Raw genomic sequence first — 20,460 nt, 5'->3', positions numbered from 1 at the left:
GCTGTTCGGCTGAATGTTCCTTTTGACCGTAACCGTTTTTCCGATGCCGGACCAAGTCTAGCTCGAGGTGCAGGGGTAGGTGTGTTGTGGATATTCGACACGACTCCGGGATTTTTATATTGCATGTTCTGCACGCGCAGTATCTTGATAACAATATTAGAGCCGGCTTAATAAAATGCATGCAGTACTTGTGTCTGCTACTGTCTTTTGAGCTTTAGCTGTGGCTGGTTGTGTTCAGGGCAAATCGATCGTCGCTATTGCCCCAGCCAATAACGATGCGGCAATTACAATAATCAGCTCCAAGCGGGCCTCTAACTTTTGGCGGGGAGCCGAAGAGCTCCAAGTCACAGGGACAGAGATCACAGGGAAGATCACAGGGACAGACACCAAATGGGGCAGCACCGAAAATAAAAGCCAATTAAAAAATCACCATAAAGAGAAACTTGATCTTGACTCACCTTTATTTTTCTGCGTTTTTCTGGCTCAGCGCGGCATCATCGGCAGCGGCGGCGTCTGTCAAACGACCACCAACACAATAACCGAGACCGTTGTCGGCCGTTGTCTGTCCGTCACCCTTTAAGTTTTTCCCTTTCAACCATCCATTGCATCACACCTCCGCACACAATGCTGTCCCATTGCCTGCGCCAACGGCCTGTTTCCGGTCTGGCCAGCCTATCCAAAGCTTCTACTAGCATCATCAATGCCACACATAATAGGTACGGGATTCAATTGACCCTCAGGGCTTTGACTAACGCGACCAGCCGCTACCTCTCGACAACATCGCCTCGTCGCGCCAATGACGAGCCCACGCCGCTCAACAAGGTGTCGGGCACCATCACGCAGCCCAAGTCCCAGGGTGCTTCGCAGGCCATGCTCTACGCCACCGGTCTCTCCGAGGCTGACATGAACAAGGCGCAGGTCGGCATCTCCTCGGTCTGGTTCGAGGGCAACCCGTGCAACATGCATCTCCTAGACCTCTCCAAGGCGGTGCGCGACTCGGTCAAGAAGGCTGGCTTCATCCCCTACCGCTTCAACACTATCGGCGTCAGCGACGGCATCTCCATGGGCACCACCGGCATGCGCTACTCCCTGCAGAGCCGCGAGATCATCGCCGACTCCATCGAGACTGTCATGAGCGGACAGTGGTACGACGCCAACGTCAGCCTGCCCGGCTGCGACAAGAACATGCCCGGCGTCGCCATCGCCATGGGCCGCGTCAACCGCCCCAGCATCATGGTCTACGGTGGAAGCATCAAACCTGGCTGCACCAAGGCCGGCGCCCCCATCGACATCGTCTCAGCCTTCCAGGCCTACGGCCAGTACATTAGCGGCGAGATCACCGAGGAGGAGCGTTTCGACATTGTCCGCCACGCGTGCCCCGGCCAGGGCGCCTGCGGCGGCATGTACACGGCCAACACCATGGCCACCGCCATCGAGACTATCGGCCTCACCCTGCCCGGCAGCAGCAGCAACCTCGCCGACAGCCCGGAGAAGATGGCCGAGTGCGCGAGCGTCGGCGAGGCCATCAAGAACCTGCTCAAGGAGGACATTCGCCCCCGTGACATCATCACCCGCCAGGCGCTCGAGAACGCCATGGTCGTCATCACCGTCCTCGGCGGCAGCACCAACGCCGTGCTGCACCTGCTCGCCATCGCCGACGCTGCCGGTGTCAAGCTTACCATTGACGACTTCCAGAGCGTCTCAGACCGCATCCCCTTCCTCGCCGACCTCAAGCCCTCGGGCAAGTATGTCATGGCCGACCTGCACGCCATGGGCGGCACGCCCGCGCTGCTCAAGTACCTCATCGGGGAAGGGCTCATCGACGGCTCCGGTGTCACCGTCACCGGAAAGACCATGAAGCAAAACGTCCAGGACGCTGTCGACTTCCCCAGCGACCAGGACATCATCCGCCCGCTCAGCAACCCTATCAAGCCCACCGGCCACATCCAGATCCTGCGCGGCTCCCTCGCGCCCGGCGGCTCCGTCGGCAAGATCACCGGCAAGGAAGGCCTGCGCTTCGAGGGCGCCGCGCGCGTCTTCGACAGCGAGCCCGACATGATCGCCGCCCTCGAGCGCGGCGAGTTCAAGAAGGGCGAGAAGAAGGTGGTCATCATCCGCTACGACGGGCCCAAGGGCGGGCCCGGCATGCCGGAGATGCTCAAGCCGTCGTCGGCCATCATGGGCGCCGGCCTCGGCAAGGACGTCGCGCTGCTCACCGACGGCCGCTACTCGGGCGGCTCCCACGGCTTTATTATTGGCCACATCGTGCCCGAGGCCGCCGACGGCGGGCCCATCGCGCTCGTCCAGGACGGCGACCACATCGTCATCGACGCGGAGAAGCGCGTCATCGACCTCGAGGTGCCCGAGGAGGAGATGGCGGCGCGCAGGAAGGCGTGGAGGGCGCCGGCGCCGCGCTACACACGAGGCACGCTGACAAAGTACGCCCGCCTCGTCACGGACGCGTCCAGCGGCTGCGTGACGGACAAGGCGCAATGATGGAAGAAGTTACTGTGTGAATGCGCTTTTCGCTTATCTTTTTTTTGTCATTATGTTTTTTGTCTTTTGAAAAGAGAGGCCCGTCGAGTTCTGTCAACGAGAAAAGTTTCAAATTGGGAGTTTTCTTTTTCCTTTTCTTTTCAGGAAATACCATGTAGTGGTACGTGTTGTTTGTCATTGCATTTAGCTGTAGCTACATGTTCATAATTGAAAACCCAGTTACGTTTCTAACTTTGAAAATCGAAATGGGAGGCTATTCTGCGATGGCTGACAACTTGCCTTATGCGAGTGACCATGTGCGGCATGTTGTCGACTCAGGACTCCCCTCCCCCGAGCTGGGCCCTGATCTGCATCGTGTTGGGCTAATCCTTACGTCGAGGGATGGAGGACTCGGTGTGTTACTCAGAGGAGCTGCAGGAGGCGGGCTTCGAGTACGCAGGCGAAAGCATTGCAGAGGCGGAACATTTATGCCGCAAGGAGCATCGGCAGGGGGCTAGAGCGACGGGGAGGCGACCCGGCGATGCCTATCGAGTCCAGTTCATGCATCAGAATACTGGAGCTGCTCCGCAAGTTCGCAGCTATGAAGTCATCTATGTTGCATGCCAAGGTGTCTCGCGCATGTTACTTAAGTAGACCGCCAGGAGCAAAGTGAGGTGACGCAAAGGGAGCTAGCTCTCCATTAAAACCACCACCACCATCATCATCATTCAAATTTCCGTTGGTATCTTTGTATCGCAAATTTCCAAAAATGCAAGGGCCGCCGTCCTGAAGAACGGCATGAAGTCGAGGAGCTGCTCGTCGTTGTACAGCTGGCTGTAGTGCTGGATCAGCTGCTTGATGATGCTCACCGCCTGCCTGCACGCTACAATGGGCAGAGTCCCGTCCGAAGTGATGGCGGCTGATTCGAGAACGTATGGTGTCAGAAGACACATGACGCCAAACTGATAATACGCGCTGAGATGAGATGAGAGGTGAGAAAAGTACGAACCAAGACTCCGTGGCCGGGTGGGTTGTGAGGACTAACTGGGAAAATAGTATCAACGGCGTCTCGTAGGACGGGCTGCTGGTGTAGGCGAAGAAGGATTCATACCAGCGAAGGCCGTTCTGGTACACCTTGATTGCCTCGTCGAAGGTTTTCTCGGAAAGAAACCTGGCCTTGTACAACCATTCGGTAAACTCGAAGAGCTTGGCGGCGATGACCTTGGGGCTGTTGGGCAGCAGACTCGGGTCTCGCGCGAAGAAGGCATTATCTGAAGAGTCTCAGCGACGTGTTCTGGAAAAAGTCGTGTTTGAGGCAATTCCCACCTATGATTGAACCGGAGAGGTTGGCTTTGGATATTGTGGTATCAGGGCTGCTGCTATTACACAGCGGGGACTTGTCCATCCCGACTTTGATGGCCAGTTCATCCAAGGATTTGTGGTAATCCTGGATTAAGAGCAGAAATCTGAGGCAAAGTATCAGTTGGATTCTTGGATCCATCATTACGAAACAGATCGCGTTACCTGTTGAGCGACAAGGCAGCAGAATATGTGCTGGTGAGCGTCTGTCGATCAACACAGTCGGGCTGTGCACGGTCGGCCTCCCACTTGTCGGCAATAGCCGCGCCAAAATCACCGGCAAAGCCTATACCGTCCTTGATCTTTTCGCAGTTGAGGCAGTACAGTGCGAGTATCCCCACGGCCTGGATGTCGGCGATCCGTTGGGGCAGCCCGGACCCGTTGTACAGGGCGGCTATGGTCTCGCGCGCAAATGCGTCGCCGAGGCGCCCTTGCCTGACGTCGTCGCCGCTGTGCACGCGCGGAATCACGATGGCCGCCATCTTTTCCCGAGCCACTACAGTCGCTAGGGCGAGGAGGGCGTCCAGGAGGGCCGGGGAGCAGTGCGGCCCGGCGCCGGACTCGAGGTCGCGCATGAGGTGGGCTTTGCTGATAGGGCAGAATGGGAGGCAGTCCCGGGCGAGTATGAAGTCAAGGAGCTGCGGGAGCTGCGACCTGTAGTAGGCTAGGTTGGCTTGGACGTGTGAGCGCGTGGGGGACGACGCGGCCCTGGGGGGCGTCGCGACGCTCGCGGGGAGGGGGCTCTTGGGGCAGCTGTCTTGGACGCTGGAGAGGAGGGTCTTGGGACTCGATACCGAGGTACGGATAGAAGCCGAGGAGCCGCCTAGCAGAGAATTGTTGCAGTTAGTTAGGATGCCGGAAAGAAGGAGCGGGGGGGGGGGGGGGGGGGGGGGAGTGTGAGCTATGGCAGGTAGATTCGTGTGCTTCGTAAGATGGTCCAAGTAGGAGTGTATGTAGTAGTCGTACCACGGCTGTCTCCGTCTCCGTCCCTGTCTCGGTCACGGCTGCCGGGGCTTTGTGCTATCATCTCGGCGACGTCGGCGCGCGAGTGGCCGTTGGAAAGGCGTTGCAGGATGTCGCTTAGCTGCGCGGGGCTCGTCTTGCGAGATGAGATGGCGTCGAGCAGAGCATTATTTTCCGAGTTGACTGTCTGCAGCCTGGCTACCTCATCCCGCAAGTCCGCCTTGGAGATGCGCGTGGGCGTGAGATAGACGCAGTCGACGCCGGCGTCATGGCAAGCCTTGCAAGCGCTCGCGCCGTCTCCATCGCACTACGTGGGTGACGATGACAAGAAAGTGTTAGGACGCGAGGTTTGTCTACAGTGAATGGGTGAGTGAAAATGCCTGTCTCGGCTCTCACCTTTCGCTTCCTCTGCCGACAGAGCTCGCAGGCGTGATATGCCAGCGATGGCCTACGCGGCATGGTGGGAAGGAGCCCGCGTCGACTTGGCGAGGGAGGGTCTCGACTGCCTTTCGAAAGCTATTGTACAGGAGAGAGTAGAAGTGAAGAAAAAAGAGAAGAGAGAAGGAGAAGGAGGGCTAAGGAGAGCTCAGGGAGGGAATAATCGATCAACCAGACTTGCTGCTGGGAGACGACTCCGACCGAGGGGAGAGGAAGATAGATCTTGGGGCACGGCAGGAGGCTGGACCGCAAATGGCGAACAAGGCAGCAAGACCCCAAGGCCCTGCAAACAAGATGCATATCACACCAAACCGACAGAAAGTGAAGACGGGCGCTCCTTCATTGGTCTGAACCCCCCTCCCCCACCTGCACGCTCACCTGCCTGCACACACTGGCGCTGCACACCCTTTGACGGGGTTACTTGTACAGATTGCAGACCAAGCATTCACCAGATACAACCGACTTTAGACCTCAGCCCCTTGGTCGAACAGGGCGGACCATGCATGCTGCGGCCACGCTTCCCGAGACTCTGGCCGGTCAGTTACGGATGCGGCATTGCGAATTGGGCGGCCATGCCCAACCGACATGTGTCGTCATACGAATACAGACAGCTGAGCGAGGCTAGATTCTAGCAATGTACGGATACCAGTAGCACATTTCGCCAGAGGAGAAGGGACGACCCTTGGTCCTCGCTTTCATCACGCCCAAGTGGGTGCTTCATGTCAGGCAGCCACCAGGGCAAAAAACGGCCAAGATAGGCGTCGGGCAAGAAACCCACCTCGCCTCCCATGCGGAGAATTGAAAGGTGGAAGGAAGGGGGCCTTTTCAACTTTTGTTTGTTTGCCGATAATCTCTTCCTAATGCAGATAAAGAGGGGAGGGACGCCACCGAGATGGCCACATCCTGTTGTTCCCAGGACGGGGAGCACGCGCCGAAATGCACGGCACACAAGACTGGAGGGCGATATGCGTCTGCTGAATCTTTGTTTCCCTGTCTTGCTGGAGCACACAGCTGCGGCTGCCTTTATCAGACGCAGAGACACTTATGCACGCATACTTGTCGTCTACTATATCTGCAGTATCTCAACCCCCAGGCTACGCGAGCGAAAACATCACCTCATAAGGGAGTAAAAACAAATCAGTATCAGGAATAGGGTTAGTTGGTCAGGTACAGTATGAACCCCTGTTCGCGCGTCAGCCCAGGGGAAGAAGGAAAGGCTTGCCATTGGATAAGTTATTATTAACTCGGCCTCGTGACACAGGGCTTAAGGAGAAAATGCTCCTGAAGGCTTAAACTTGAATTTGATTCAAGAGAGGCTACTGCCTTCAGCGAACAAGAACAAGAAGCAGACGACGGGAGTAACTAGTTAGTTAAGTCATTGTGAATGGGGTTGGGGGTGAGGTCTTCAACCCGCGTCCAATGCCAATACTATTTGTCCAAGCCGGAGCCAGATTCGACATCTTCCGCGTCCAACTTGGTTCCTGCTCTTGTGACGAGGTAAAAAGCGGACTCACAGATTCTGCGGGACCAATCTCATTGTCCCCTCGAGATCCTGTCTCCCTGTTTCTAGTAACGTTAGCGGGCGGCAGAAAGGCGGGAAGGCCCGCCTTGCCACCTTTCTGAAGTCATAATCTCGTCATAATGCCTCCTTTGAAAGCCGCTAGAACACCTTTCTCGTAGATACCGGCCTAGTAAAGTCGTTCGTTGCAAATTCGCTGCCCCGCTCCACCGCCTTCCCTTTCTGCTATTCAGCCCCTCTTTTCGCGCGATTCAGTGAAGCTGCCCCACTTTATGCACCTGGCCGCTTTACGGATTTCTATAAGACTCGACCGCCATCCTCTCCAAGGTCTTCCGCCCATCATTTTCACATTCCCACCCATTGTCCTCTCGTCTCCCTTTGCCTCGACAGCATCACATCCCCCCTTGCCTAGCTGCAGCGACACTCACCCGCACATGTCGCAATTTTGTCAGCTGAGGCCACAATGCTGACCCTACTCGTGCCGTCCCGGCCGTGACGACGCGACTGACGAGTTTACTAACGCTGGGTCCATCCTGAACGCCGTTTCGCTACCTTTCGAATTTCCGATGACCTTGTTTATGGAAGTTTTTTTTGTTGTCGATACGCCGCCGAAAGTGACGAAAAACAACGAGAGCCGACTGGTTCTTTGCCGCTCATCGCCACTGGAAGTTCCCACTGCAAAGAGCATGGCGAAGCGTGCACTGCCACGTCAGCTTTACTAAGGGCTGAAACACGGTGACGTGTTCAGCTCTACACCGCCAGACGTCGGACGCTTTCCGAATGACACGTGTCCAAGCCAACTTCAGCAGATCCTCATGGCCACCGGTGTACGCTCGCCAATGACCTACTCGGCGTGGCATAGCGGAAGCCATGGACTGGCTTACATGTGGGGGGAGTCTGACTGCAATGCATGCGGCTTGCATTAACTGTGTATCAAACTACAAAAGAGCCACCGATAAAGGCCCGCCGATCTGCGACCGCGTGGGGAGCCCCTGACCACGTCTCGGCGTCGTGATTTGCCATCACGGCGAAGCTGCATCAGCTGCGTGCGACTAATGCAGCCGGTACACTCAACTCGGTCCAATCATACGATATTTGCTTCTCGGATGTAAGGTTTCCGATACCTTGCTTCGGGCTTCGCAACGGAAGACAAGCTATGCTAGGACGTGATTCGCTGGCTTGGCCGTTCGGTGGTGGCTTGGGAGCCCCTCTCCTAGGTTGCGAGGCACCTATGCGCTTTCTGAAGTGGAAAAAAGGGTGTTGCGACGAAGTTGGCTGGCTGTGCAACAGAACGCTGCATGTTGCCTACGTCAGCTAGAACGCTACAACAAAGCGAGTGCCCAGAAGCATTGGCAGGTCCAGATGGATGGCTCGTTCTACGGCCGCTTGAGCCGCGAAACACGACGATATATAGCTGGCCAGTTTCCCTCGTCCTGTTTGTGAACTGGACCTGCACCCTCATACTTCTTCGTCTTCCTAACCCTTTCTTTGGTACGACTACGACAAACAAATCGAGGCTTACTGAAAATGATGGGCTCCTCCGATCCCTGCACCGAGGATAAGTTGTCTGAGAGACTCGGCTTCTTATCTGACTCTCCGATCTCGATCGCTTCCTCCCGAGCCAGTTCTGTTAGTTCCCGTGATATTTTCTCGGGTGGGGGAACAGAAAAGCTCGAAGTCAACCGCGACATGAATCCCGAGCCTAGCGATGCAGTCCTGAATCATTCATCATCGCATATTGTCGAAGACAGAACAGCATTCTCATCTGCCGACAATGAGGATCGCATTCAGGCACTCATGGCCAAATATGAGCAGGTAATGAGCGGCCAGGCTGCCCAGACTCATTGTATCGGGTCCGATATCTTGGCTACTCGAGGTACGGTAGATTCAGATGTTATGCAACCGGCTACGGGTTGGCTAATCGAGTTCTTTAGGTGACGATGAAGACGCGGCGGCGTTACCCGATGTACATGACCGCAACGACCGAAGGGTTGATGAGCCGAAGAAAGCTGATACACTGGATGGGGACTCCATGTCGCGCAGGACTCGCCGTGGCAAGAAACAGCGCTCTGGAGGCCCGAGTCGTGTTCAGAAGAAAAACGCTACAGTGAGGAGCGGCAAGTCCTATACCTTTTTACGTTTGGGAGGAGCACGACAGGCGGCGAGAGGCGCTATAGAGTGCGAAGTTCATTGGGCGCCTACCTGGCTGCCAGTCGCCTACCTCGAAGGGAATGACGCCTTGCAGGAAGCTAGAGATTTAGTGGTGGATTTGTTTGGTTCTGAGACGTGGCACAAGGAGGCACGAAAGCTAGGGTTGTTGCTGTGACGAACACAACAGGCCTTTATTTAGTACGTGATTATGCCTCGTAATATTGACTATCACTCTGCAGCGTGCCGTTTTAACACGAAAAAGCCGTTTTGGTCATTGCTCCGGTGCCATTGGTGCCCATGTTCTAGCGACGAAAAGTCTGACTGAGCCTGCTTAATTATGAGCGTTCGCTCATATGTAGCGGCTGATGCCGCTCGAGTGCGGTTCTGCTGCACCGACAAACCTTTTGGCCAGCTCTGAGATATATAGCCTGCGCCTATGTTATGGAATTTGCTTGCATGTTATTTGTGTCATCGGGAAACATACCTTAGGCTGTCGATGAAAACTTACATAAAAATACAACAGTCGACAGCAAGCATCTGTCCGCATCGACAGCTGGGAAATTTTAATGGGTCAGCATGTTAATCGTCCGTTGTCCTCCTTCTGTTCTTTACTGCCCACGGCTTCAGCCCACGTTCCCCACTTTGACCGCAGCCCATATGTCGCATTGCAAAACGCCGGCATACCACATGCAAACCCCGCATGGCTCCAATTGAAGGTCTACAAAGCGATGCTGTAAACCCACACTGATCTAGTCTCGCGGTGGAGAAGCCAGGCCACTGCAGACCGACCCACCGAGCCGAACTAAAACACGCAACGCTATTCGTCCAAGCGATGTCCTCCCGGGAAGACTACAGCATACCGAAACACGTTCTACTAGGACGAACAAAGCACGATGAGTCGCCGAATCGAAGTCTCCCTGAGTCAGTAAACCCTGATGCGGTGACGCAGCAACTTCAATGGCAGACACCCGCTGTCAGCATGACAACGTGTCACAGGATAAGCAGCGCCGTATTAACCCCACCCCGCCCCAAAGGGCTCGGTGAGTTTGGCAAAAGTCTCAAATGTTTCGTCCCATTTCTATCCTTGCAACCGTGCAGGACTAAGAAAGCCACTCATGCTGTAACAATTCTGCCGCAGACTTTCGCGCCATCGGGTCAATTGCCAGCATACTTTTAATGAAATCGATGAAGATACCAATTTCAGTCTCTAGCATATCAGCAGGCTTAATGAAGGGCTTCACGTCGCCGTTAACCAAGCGCTCAAGGCTCGTTGGTTTTAAGTTACGAACTCGAATAAGCTTCCCTGGAGATTCACATACATTAGCAAAGTAGCCAAGTGGCAGTACGATGGATGTGGAGATTATACCTTGCTCATCGAAAAATTCGGCGGAGCGACGCCCCTTCTCAAGCAGGGTAGACGGAAACGGGCCGAGAACTTCAGCAATCCTTGCCAAATGGTCATCCTCGGCGGTCCATGTTCCGTTTTCTGACGCTTTTCCAGAGAAGAGAACTATGCCTTGAACAAACTCCACAACCTGTTTGTATCAGGCCAAAAAAATTAGCATTTACCACAACAGGGCCGTTTAGTATTCTTACAAGGCACCCAAGGCTCCATATATCAACACCAGTATCCCAGGGAGCGCCGATAGTTACTTCGGGTGCCCTCAGCGCGAGTGACTGAATTAGATCTGAAAGATGATTCTCCCGCCAGGAAGCTAAGCGCAAGTCAGCAGGCTTTTCGACTAGAGACGTTGACAGCTACGTACCAACGCCAAAGTCAATGATCCTGACGTGCAGCGATGCCATATCGGTGACGAGCGGTGTCGTGATAACTTCCCGAAGTGGGACTATAGCACCATTTTGGCGACCGATCGACCGTGGAGGAACAGATTCGAGGTACTCCGAAATGGTATCGTTTGGAGTTTCCAACTCCAATAGTATATTCGTCGGCTTAAGGTCTATTTGTTAAATCAGCAACGAACTACAGCAGGTTCTCCGTGATGTATTGCACCATACCTGTATGAATGATGCCGCACTCTCTGTGAAGAAAGTCCAGCCCCGTTAGAAGCTGCCTCACAATTTCTTTCACAGCCTTCACAGGTAACCTTCCGTCTTCGTATTTGGCGGCTTGGAAGTCTAGATGATGCCCTAGCACGTCAAAAACGAGGCAAACGTGGTCTCCATTTGGCCCTCTATGGTTGAATTGTCCAAGGAGATGCAGTAGGTATTTGCAGCCTTCATGAGAACTGCTCCGAGACACCTCCAAAATCCTCGAGAGAATCTCACGCTCAAAGATATCGTGAGAGCCGCCATAGCAATCAGCTCTCAGCATTTTTAGTGCCACGTATCGCTGGCATCTGCGTCATCAGCAACTTGGTTTGACCAGACAACGGGCAACCTACTTCGAGTCTCTAGCAAGCCATACTGTGGAATATTGTCCGTAGCCTAATTTTCTCAGGATAGTGTATCGCTTAGAATTGAAAGTATCGCCGAGCGAGACAGGATGAAAACCTCCACGTTGGTAATAATCCGGCTCTTCTAGGCATTGTTGAGAGTTAACCGGCTTCGACAACGAAAGCTGCCATAGCGGCGCAGAAAGCCTTGAAAACCGGCTGCGCGCATTTGCTAGCGTTGCTTTTATTAAATTTATCATGTTTCTGAAATGCTGGAACGTCTAACGCGGGTCGCGTCACTCTGCATGTCGAAGATATACGCGTGGCATGGGATTGACGAGACACGTGAGCGGTTTAACGTTGTTCCGCCCGCTCAAAATTCATGTAGGTCCTCGCATTGCTAGTCGAGAAGGTTCTCCTCTCTCTATCCATAAATTTCCAACTGTGCAAGATACGTGCAAATGCTCCGAACAGCAATCCTCAATTTCCCTCTCAAAGCTATCAGATGGTTTAGAGATGATATCTACAGAAATAGCCCCGAAAAGCGGCTGGAGGCAGAGACAGCAATTAAAAAGTTTTATGACACGAACAAAGTCGACTTGGAACGACGCGGAGTCGCTGAAGCGGTCGTTAAGTGAATAAATGGATGTCTTGACGGGAAGTGAAAACAGTGGCTAACATGTATCAGAGGAGCAAAACATAATGACCCCATAAACCCCGATCCCAAGGGTGACCATTGGACTGTGGAGATGATCAAGGAGAACGGAGACTTCGTGACGAAGAAGCATGTGTACCCTGATGCGGGAAGCTAATTAGGCTATGTGTGAAGTTTCGATGGCAACTCCTTGATGAGAAAATAACAATGATCTGAGCGTCAAGTTCTTCACACTGCTGAAGACGGCTTAATGCCGGCGGAAGTAAAGGCGAAGTATGTTGCAATGCTGCTCGTTCGTTCCTCCGTCCCATTATGCTCAGTAGAAAGTTGGTGCCTGATACTTAACAGCAAGCCCCGCAGTTACATGGGCTGCGCCTAAGGTACTTTAGCCACCAAAAACAACGCGGTTTAACTTCGGGCTCGAATGACATTACATCACTGGATACCCACTTGAAGGCCCCGCATGGTTATTTACGGGCAGTCATGGACCCCATCGGCGCCAGGTGGTAATTTTCTTTCCCAACTTTTCATTACTTCTTACGACTCGAGTGGCTATCATCGTTAAGAGCGTAACGTTTCTGGATATTTTCATCGCGACAAAACAGCGCTAAGTGCTGCGGAGGTTCCGGAGTTCGAACACATACAGAAGCAGCCTTGTCGCAGTGGTGTCAGTTCGTATTGTTTCGAGACAACTCCAGCTCGTGTCTGCATTTTTTCCCCTGCAAATCGGAGAGGCAGTACACTCATTGTGTCTATGGCGGTCAGAAAGTCAGGAATCAAAACTTCACTTTGGCGCGTGACTAACTTGCTTCTTAGGTTGGCGACGAGGCCCTTGCTGGGCGAGAGGAGAACGACATCACTCAGTACTTTCCCGCAACGGCCGAAGATAGAACAATTTACTTCAAAGGCTATTACCTTTCGATATACCAACAGCAGACGGGGGACTACAAAACACACATCGACAACGCAAACCCGTCGACAGAGTCAGCTCCGTATAATGTACCTGCAGGATATTCTGTGTATGTAAGAGGAGGGACTGTATATTTCCAAATTTAAGAGGACATAGCATGTTGGAGGCCGAAAAAACTGATCAGGTGGTATCCGTAAACATTTCCACACCAGACAGTAAATGTTACATCTTGGGTATTGTCTTTTGGTAACACAGTGGTTATGCATCCTGTTGTCTCATGGCCTTGGCTTCTTTCCCATTGAAAGAGCCTGCTGTTTTCGATCGCTCCTTTCAGTGGTTCAGGCAAACGTGCCACGCAACTGGCCGGCGCATTCGTATACATGTGTTTCATTTCTGGTTGCACAATGTGAGTGAGTAGAGCTTTAGACCTAGTTCTGGCATTCGTTACCTCTGTTGTCATCACTTGGTGGGCGAGTTTTCTCTCGTGATGTTGATATGCCGATTTCTGCATAAACGATGTTGGCAAGCTGGGGTGAAAGGCGCTTCCTATACTTACGTCTCTCAGCATTTGAATGCTGTATCGAACTTGATGTATTGGTTGGGATAGTTGTTGTTCCTCGTGAGATCCCGAGCTTTGCCGCATAGCTCTCAAGAACCGGATGTTGGAAGGTAGCATCGTTAGCCTTTAGATAGCTTAGTAGCGAAACCCTCTCTGTACTGTTCAAATCAACTATCCTCCGCTTGCCTAATCCTTTGGAACACAGCAAGGCCGTTCCAGCGCCACATTGATCACGAACATCAATGAGAAATTGCTTGTATATCTTTTCCCGTCGTCGTGCCTGCTCGTTTTGCATTATTTTAGCGGCTGTAGACATTAGACCAGATGCATCATCCACGCGTTGCAACACAGTAAGCTTATGCAACGTAGATTGTAATTTCTCGACGCAGTTTCTGACGCTGGGTGGCAATCCGTTGACAGACGACCGCCCAGCAAGTTCCATTTCCAGGGAAGAGACTGTTTGTCGGGCAAGCCGAAGAAGGGTTTGCAGTTCTTCTGTGTTAATCTCGTCATAGCTGTCTTGGTGGGAAAATCCCCGCTTGCCTCCGGCGTTCATGAGTAGGCGTGGAGATTCCATAATTTGGAGGGGTTGCAGAAGAAAAGTGACGGGCAAGAATCAGGATAATGTTGGGGAAATAATGGGTATATACGTGGTAACTACTGGGCAAAATGCCAATACTGGGGCGTGGCGCTCGTTTAAACGCATAGCGCATAGCTGCTTTACTTCTCTTTACCTGTGTTTGCCCAATATCTAGCCCCTCAAAATTCCAGAAAATACACGGCAATTGCCCGGTAAATACCCAGTAAATGCACAGAATTTCCCAGCCATGTCCCAAGTTGCTACTGGCTTGCAGATGATACATGCAGCCGTCCACATTAGTGTTCCCTGGCTGAACACCGAGAAACATTATTTTATCATGGTTTTGGAGTGTAGCAATGGATGTGCTGCTGTTGGGAATCTCAATGATGAGGCGGATCACAGTACCCTGGCTTTTACATGGATGGAAGGTGATGTATCACAAAAAGTGTGCATACGGCTTGCAGTATACCCCTTCAGTCGGATGGCGATATGCTATAGATGTTCCGCTTCTCTACTCGACATTCGACTACGCTTACTATCATCATCCTGCTAGCATTCTTAGGCTTCTTCCTTCCAATTTATGTATATAAGGCTGCGTTTTCCCGGTACGTCGCTTCTCTGCCTCTGGACAAATTCTATACTCAAAAAGCAGCAAAGCTCTTCGTTACCGTCGCAAGTGATCAACATGCCATCCGACATTTTTGGTGCTCTTTACTCGCAAATATCCTTCTTGGACACCTTGTTCCCTGGTTTTAGCATTGCATTAAACTATATCCAACCTCTGACGTCGGGCAAATCTCATCTCGGCGCCCGCCTACTCTGCATGTATGGCCTGGTCACTTTCTTGATGAGGTTTGCCCATGGCCGTGTTGCTAGGATCGTGGAGAAATATTTCAGTTGGTCTACCATGTTCATGTCACAGGGCCACCTAAACTCTAACCGTTCTCAGCGTTTTCTATGGTGCTCCGCCCCTCCGATGATTCGTACGACACCCTGAGGAACTGGGTGCAATCTCAGCCGTTCGCCACAGATACTCGATCCACGATTGTGACTCTCGGAAAGCAAGCTGAGCCGGGGAACGGAGCGACAAAGAACACATTGCAGTACAGTCCAAAGAACTTACGCAAGTCTTTTTGGTACAAAAGCAAGCTTCTTTACCTGCGCGCTGTCCCAGAAGAAGGGTACTTGCATCGTGAACGGTTTCTGCTCTCCTGCATGGGTACGTCGAACGGAATTCTGAAAGAATTTCTTCACGATTGCCAGGTCACGCTGGAGAAAGAAACGGAAAGCAAGACAGCAATTTACATGAACAGCGATGACCGCTGGAATCTCGCTACGCGACGGGGTCAAAAGCGGATAGATACTGTCATCCTTCCCGAGGACGTGAAAAAGGACTTCTTTGACGACATTGCGGAGTACCTTGACCCAGTGGCCGTATCTTGGTACGCCGAGCACGACCAGCTCTACCACCGTGGCTACTTGTTCTATGGCGTGCCCGGAACTGGCAAAACAAGTCTCAGCTTGGCGGCTGCTGGACAGTTTGGTCTAGACGTCTACGCGATGAACCTGTCCAAAGTCAACGATGCGACACTGAGCGACCTAATGCGCAAACTGCCAACACGATGCATCCTCCTCCTAGAGGACATCGATGCCATCGAAAGCGCAAAGAGTCGTGAAAACAGCGATGCTGGGTCGAGCACAAGCAGCAGCGTGACACTCTCTGGTCTTCTCAACGCGATTGATGGCGCAGGTTCCGTGGAGGGTATCTGCCCTTGTCTAGCAAGACCGAGAGAGTAGGAGACAAGGACGAAGGAGTCGTCAACAACCAGGTCGCTCAGGATACCCAGAAGCATATCCAGGAGCTGGCAGCGATGTTCGCTGATCGTGTGCCTGCGATGAAATATAGCCCGGCTCAGATCTTGTCATTTCTGATTGCGCACAGGCATTCGCCTCGAGACGCAGTGGAAAATGTCATCTCCTGGGTTGAAAAGGGGGGGGAAGGTTTCATTCCTCTGAGGCGCTACACTTCTACGATGAACACGAAGAGTGAGGAGGCAGTAGATGTGTTCGTTAGCATGGATGATGTGCAGTCGTGGTCAACAGTGTGTTAGTTTGCAAACTGCCAGCTGCCGGTCCTTATCCATGTTAGTAGTCCGTATACAGTATCTATCGAGGAAAAATATATCAAATTCCTTGAAGGCGGTTGCACAAAACACGAGTGGACGGTTTCTTATACCACGTGCTGAGTTTAGCCATCTCGTTCTACCCGATCATGGGACTTTCGATTGCCGCCCGTATTGTGCATCACTCCGCCGCTATAACCCGCCCTGCCAACGGTCCCAAGCACCCAAGCCCGCGGAGAGGGACACACTCGTTCGGAGCACACAGCTCTGCCCAAGGTCTTTTCTGCTCAAGCTGATGAGCCTGCTGTGGCTCCCTTTGTGAGGGTTTCGACGATTTGTTCAATCTATTGAAACGATCTTGGTACAAAGAGGAAGAATTGAGGAAGTAAGAAGAGAGATATCCTGGATCTCTCGTGAAATAACTGGGTGCGCACTGACCCCTAGCGCTGGCTGTCACAACATGACACCCTTCACCACGGGCCCTGAATCTCTCTTCTTACTGCTTTTTACTTCTTCGATTCTTCCTTTTTGTACCAAGATCCCTGGATTGAGATTCTAACTTCTTCCTAGTCGTCCAAACCTCACAGCTGGTAATTTGGTGACGGGCAAGCTAATTCTTGCCTGTTTATTTTAATGGTGTTGCTGACAACTCATTCTAGCTTCTTTGTTTTAATTGGCAATGCCTGTGGGCCTTGTTGTCAGCAACGTCTTGTTTATTGTGCTGGCAACTAGACACTGCTGACACTCTAGCATCTCCTAGTGCTGGTAATGGTAGTTTAGTAAGTGTTGATAGCTGAGAGTTACTGGTAGCGGCAGTTTAGACAGTGCTGGTAGCTGATAGTTGCCAGCATACTGCGTCAAGCCAGGCGCTGGCAACTGGTGGCTGCTAGCAGGGCTGTTAGCTGAGTTACCAGGCTTGTCCCTGTGCCGGCAAGTGTGGAATTAATTTTGCCAGCAGATTAGCACTAACGCACCTCAGCGGGCAGGTCTGCCTGGGGAACAGCAACCCCCGTTGCCAGCACCTACCTCCGGCCAACGTGCTGGCAACCTTCGCTAGGAGGTGGGATACTGTAGCTTCTGTGTCTCCAGCACCCCCCTCACATTGCCAGCACACTAGCGAACGCCAGTGCTGGCAACCTGGATCGTCCTGAGGCCCGTAGAACCGCTGCCAACACATTGGCGGGAAGTAGGCGCTGGAAACCAAGAAAGGCCTTCCATAGTCATCTACTGCAGCGGCCGACGAGCTGCCAGCACCCAGCCAGCCCTTATGAACAATTGCACAAGAGCCCCTGTACACACATTCCCGGTGTTGCCAGCACCTAAGGCCAGCGAACATGCCTAGACAAATGATAGCCGGATTTTCATTCTCAGCTAATCAGAAGCAACATAATTGAGAGGGCGAGTGTCACGGGTTAGACCCTGTGTGAGGGTTTGGACGATTTGTTCAACCTAGAAGAGAGGTCCCCCTGGATCTCTCTTCTTCCAAGATCGTTTAGATAGATTGAATAAATCGTCCAAGCCCTCACAGCAAGAACGGGGAGAGGCGGGCATGGCGAGATACCTGACCGGTCAAAGACGTCGACTTGTCGCCGGGACAAGATAGCATATCGGGGCCAGAATCCAGCCGGGTGGGGCTCCAGGGCGGCCAGTCCAAGGAGCTGATGGGCCAGTCAAAAGCGTGGACTTGCCGCCGAGGACAAAAATAGCGAGAAGTAGCTTGACAGGGTCCGGCAGGCCGATCTTTTAATTAGAACATGAGGGGTAGCCTTGCTGTCCAGCCGGCGTCTATAAGAATCCCCTTCATTTCCGCGATCATCGACTGGCTAATGTGAAAACGTGGCAAATTAGCAAGCCTTCTTTCTTTGGCCTCGGGGCTCAAGTCCGAGATTATCTCTCACTTAGTTGTTCATTTATTTATCAATTCATAGACTGTCCTAGCCGCCTTCTGACTTGCCCAAAAAGTACGAATCCGTACCTGATCACAGTGTATAGTAGTTTATTCAAGCTTGCATTGGCAATGCAAGCTTCAATGCGACTGATGGGACGCAGATGAGTTGCGAGAGTTTAACGCTAGCTCAGTGATACCGAGATAGTCTGCTACAAAGCCGAACAATATCAGGCTAGCTGTCTTAAAAGAGCTAACGAATAATTGTTGTTGCTCGGGAATGCGCAGGACTTCACAGGCATAATGCACATCGTCATCTTGGCTAAGACTTTATTTCAGAATTTTCATGGCTGAATCAGATGAGGATAGCATAATGGCAACTGCTCGAGAGCGGGTTGCCGTCAGCACTCAATCTACAACAATAACGACCCATGACTAGTGACAATTCTGTGGCCAGTTTGTTTTAAATGTTACTTTTATCAATATTAACTTTTTCAAGGTACCAGCTGAAAGCAAACAAATGATTGCCTAGTGGACCAGTGCGGACACGCATGGCTGCAGCGAAGCTGCCTCGCTGTCTCCAGTCGCTGGACAACATCATGTAGCGCTAAGTGTGATACGCTAAAACAAGCACTTGAAAGTTAACAATCCCTATAAATATCCTAAAGCGCAGGCCTTTTTGAATCGCAAAAGTTGATATATCATACCACCGCAGTAACGATTTGCCTCGCTGTCGATAAATTAGTTCAGCGTATGACAAGACTGAGTTTGCCGAATAATAGTGCAGACAAGATGAGCGCAGGTAAGCTCAAGTGTAAGCACTATATCTGCTGAAGCTCTAACCATGACTCTAGAGGAAGACACCAGCAGCGAAAATTCCCACCATGATGGGGATATCGAAATGCTGGATTATTTTGACACAAGTGGCAACGAATGCGCTGTACAAGGCGCGTGATAGTTTGTTTCGTTTGCAACTTTCATCACTTTAGTTGACTATGCATTATGAAAACTGCGGCTAATCAAATCTGTAGAGGCATCGACTGGAACGAACTGCCAGAAAACTCGGCACAGTTCCAGGATTGTAAAACCGAAGCGGCCGAAGCGAAAGCGCAAGAGGCCTTTGCCTCCACCTCTGCAATTTTGCCGGCATTTTGTCCGATCCGATGCGATAAATTTTTTTGCGCAGACATGGGAGCCCACGTTCACTGCCTGGTTTTCGCTGTTGGGTAGCACTAGAATAGCACCAAATCGTCCGCTTACCGTCCAGAGGCTTGCTGGCGCCGTTCGAGCGCTAGACAGTGTCATAGGCGGCAAAGCCGAACCCTTTCTTCCTCCTAGATTTGGATATGTACAGCTATTTGACTTCCTGGAATCATTGAAGAGCAATATACAACTTCACAACTACTGCGGTACTATTGACACGAAACCCCATCAAACCAATGCTGCGATAGCATATGAGCTCTATCGTAATGCGCAAGACACACCCACCGCTACAGGCCGTTTGCGTCGTTTCAGGCTCATCGGCGGCCGTTGGAAAGACGCTATTCGCTCATCACCCCTTCTTCTGCTCGCATTCTCCAAGACTGCGGCTTCCTTTGCGTAAGTGCGATTGCATATCTTGCACCCTCCAAGTCTGACTCATTCACGCAGGGAAGATCCTACTAAAGCAAATAACCAAACGACCAGGATATTGCTTTCAAAGGCCTTGGAAAGTGTGCCGGATCAACTAAAGAACGTTTGCACTAAGCTGTCTGATGTCGGTAATTGTGCGGCTGCTGACAGCTCATTATGCAATGATATTTTGGAGAGTGAAATCAAGAATTACGTTAGAGAATGTCTTGGATGATGGCGGAAACAACGAATCAATAGAAAATACATGCTACTATCCTCAGTGGACTCAGAAAACTTGCACTGTTTTATTAATGTATAACTTCGTTAGCTAATCTGGAGGTGATAGGTGCATTGGCGAGTTACAGGGTTGCTCAGTCGCTGAGACCACTAACTTCAACAGTTAGCTTTGTCTAGATCTATCTTTGCTGTTCTGAGCTGGACTGAGGCTGTAGCCAAATTGCCAGTGTCGACCATTAAACCTTAACCGATGAACGCCTGCTTTTTTAATTAAAAAAACCCACATATGAATGATAACAGCATGCGATCGCCCAACTGCTTACTTTGACTGATGGAAATCTACCGCACTGGTCTTCGCTTGAGGCCCTACTGCTCGATTGGCCAACCGCCCATGGTGTGGATCATGCTGGCGATTTTTGCCAGTAGCTAAAGTTAGCTAGTTAGCCAATCCCGCACCACTAATTGGCGCCTTCTGAAGCCAATCAAACAGCAGTACTGACAAATCCGCACACTTGTTTATTTTGCTTTAATTACAATAGGGTGGTTAATTTTGGCGGTTGATTTACATGGCCCACCGACTTTGACGGGTAATACGTTTCAAC

At 52.0% G+C, this 20,460-nt stretch overlaps 4 protein-coding genes across 4 annotated transcripts; 2 read left to right on the top strand and 2 right to left on the bottom strand.

The window, feature by feature from the left end:
• Positions 1–624: 624 nt before the first annotated feature.
• Positions 625–2,496, top strand: ISF_06770 (Dihydroxy-acid/6-phosphogluconate dehydratase; the record flags this gene model as incomplete). The annotated part of the gene is made up of 2 exons (XM_018850374.1): positions 625–716; positions 762–2,496. 2 exons carry the CDS (start codon positions 625–627, stop codon positions 2,494–2,496), a joined length of 1,827 nt encoding a protein of 608 aa, XP_018702414.1.
• Positions 2,497–3,203: 707 nt separating this feature from the next.
• Positions 3,204–5,256, bottom strand: ISF_06769 (Zn(2)-C6 fungal-type DNA-binding domain protein; the record flags this gene model as incomplete). Its single annotated transcript, XM_018850373.1, has 6 exons — positions 3,204–3,450; positions 3,485–3,746; positions 3,802–3,941; positions 4,000–4,657; positions 4,801–5,104; positions 5,194–5,256. The coding sequence occupies 6 exons, from the start codon at positions 5,254–5,256 to the stop codon at positions 3,204–3,206; spliced, it is 1,674 nt and encodes a 557-aa protein (XP_018702413.1).
• Positions 5,257–10,005: 4,749 nt separating this feature from the next.
• ISF_06768 (Protein kinase-like domain protein) lies at positions 10,006–10,711 on the bottom strand (the record flags this gene model as incomplete). Its single annotated transcript, XM_018850372.1, has 4 exons — positions 10,006–10,208; positions 10,272–10,440; positions 10,502–10,620; positions 10,672–10,711. The coding sequence occupies 4 exons, from the start codon at positions 10,709–10,711 to the stop codon at positions 10,006–10,008; spliced, it is 531 nt and encodes a 176-aa protein (XP_018702412.1).
• A 4,248-nt stretch (positions 10,712–14,959) lies between these two features.
• On the top strand, positions 14,960–15,799 carry ISF_06767 (cell division protease ftsH; the record flags this gene model as incomplete). The annotated part of the gene is made up of 1 exon (XM_018850371.1): positions 14,960–15,799. The coding sequence occupies one exon, from the start codon at positions 14,960–14,962 to the stop codon at positions 15,797–15,799; it is 840 nt and encodes a 279-aa protein (XP_018702411.1).
• Positions 15,800–20,460: the final 4,661 nt, after the last annotated feature.

The sequence above is a fragment of the Cordyceps fumosorosea genome (assembly GCF_001636725.1).
Source record: "Cordyceps fumosorosea ARSEF 2679 chromosome Unknown scaffold_18, whole genome shotgun sequence".
Lineage (NCBI taxonomy): Eukaryota > Fungi > Ascomycota > Sordariomycetes > Hypocreales > Cordycipitaceae > Cordyceps > Cordyceps fumosorosea.
Note: the sequence above shows the minus strand (reverse complement) of the source record. Positions and strands in the feature narration are given on the sequence as shown.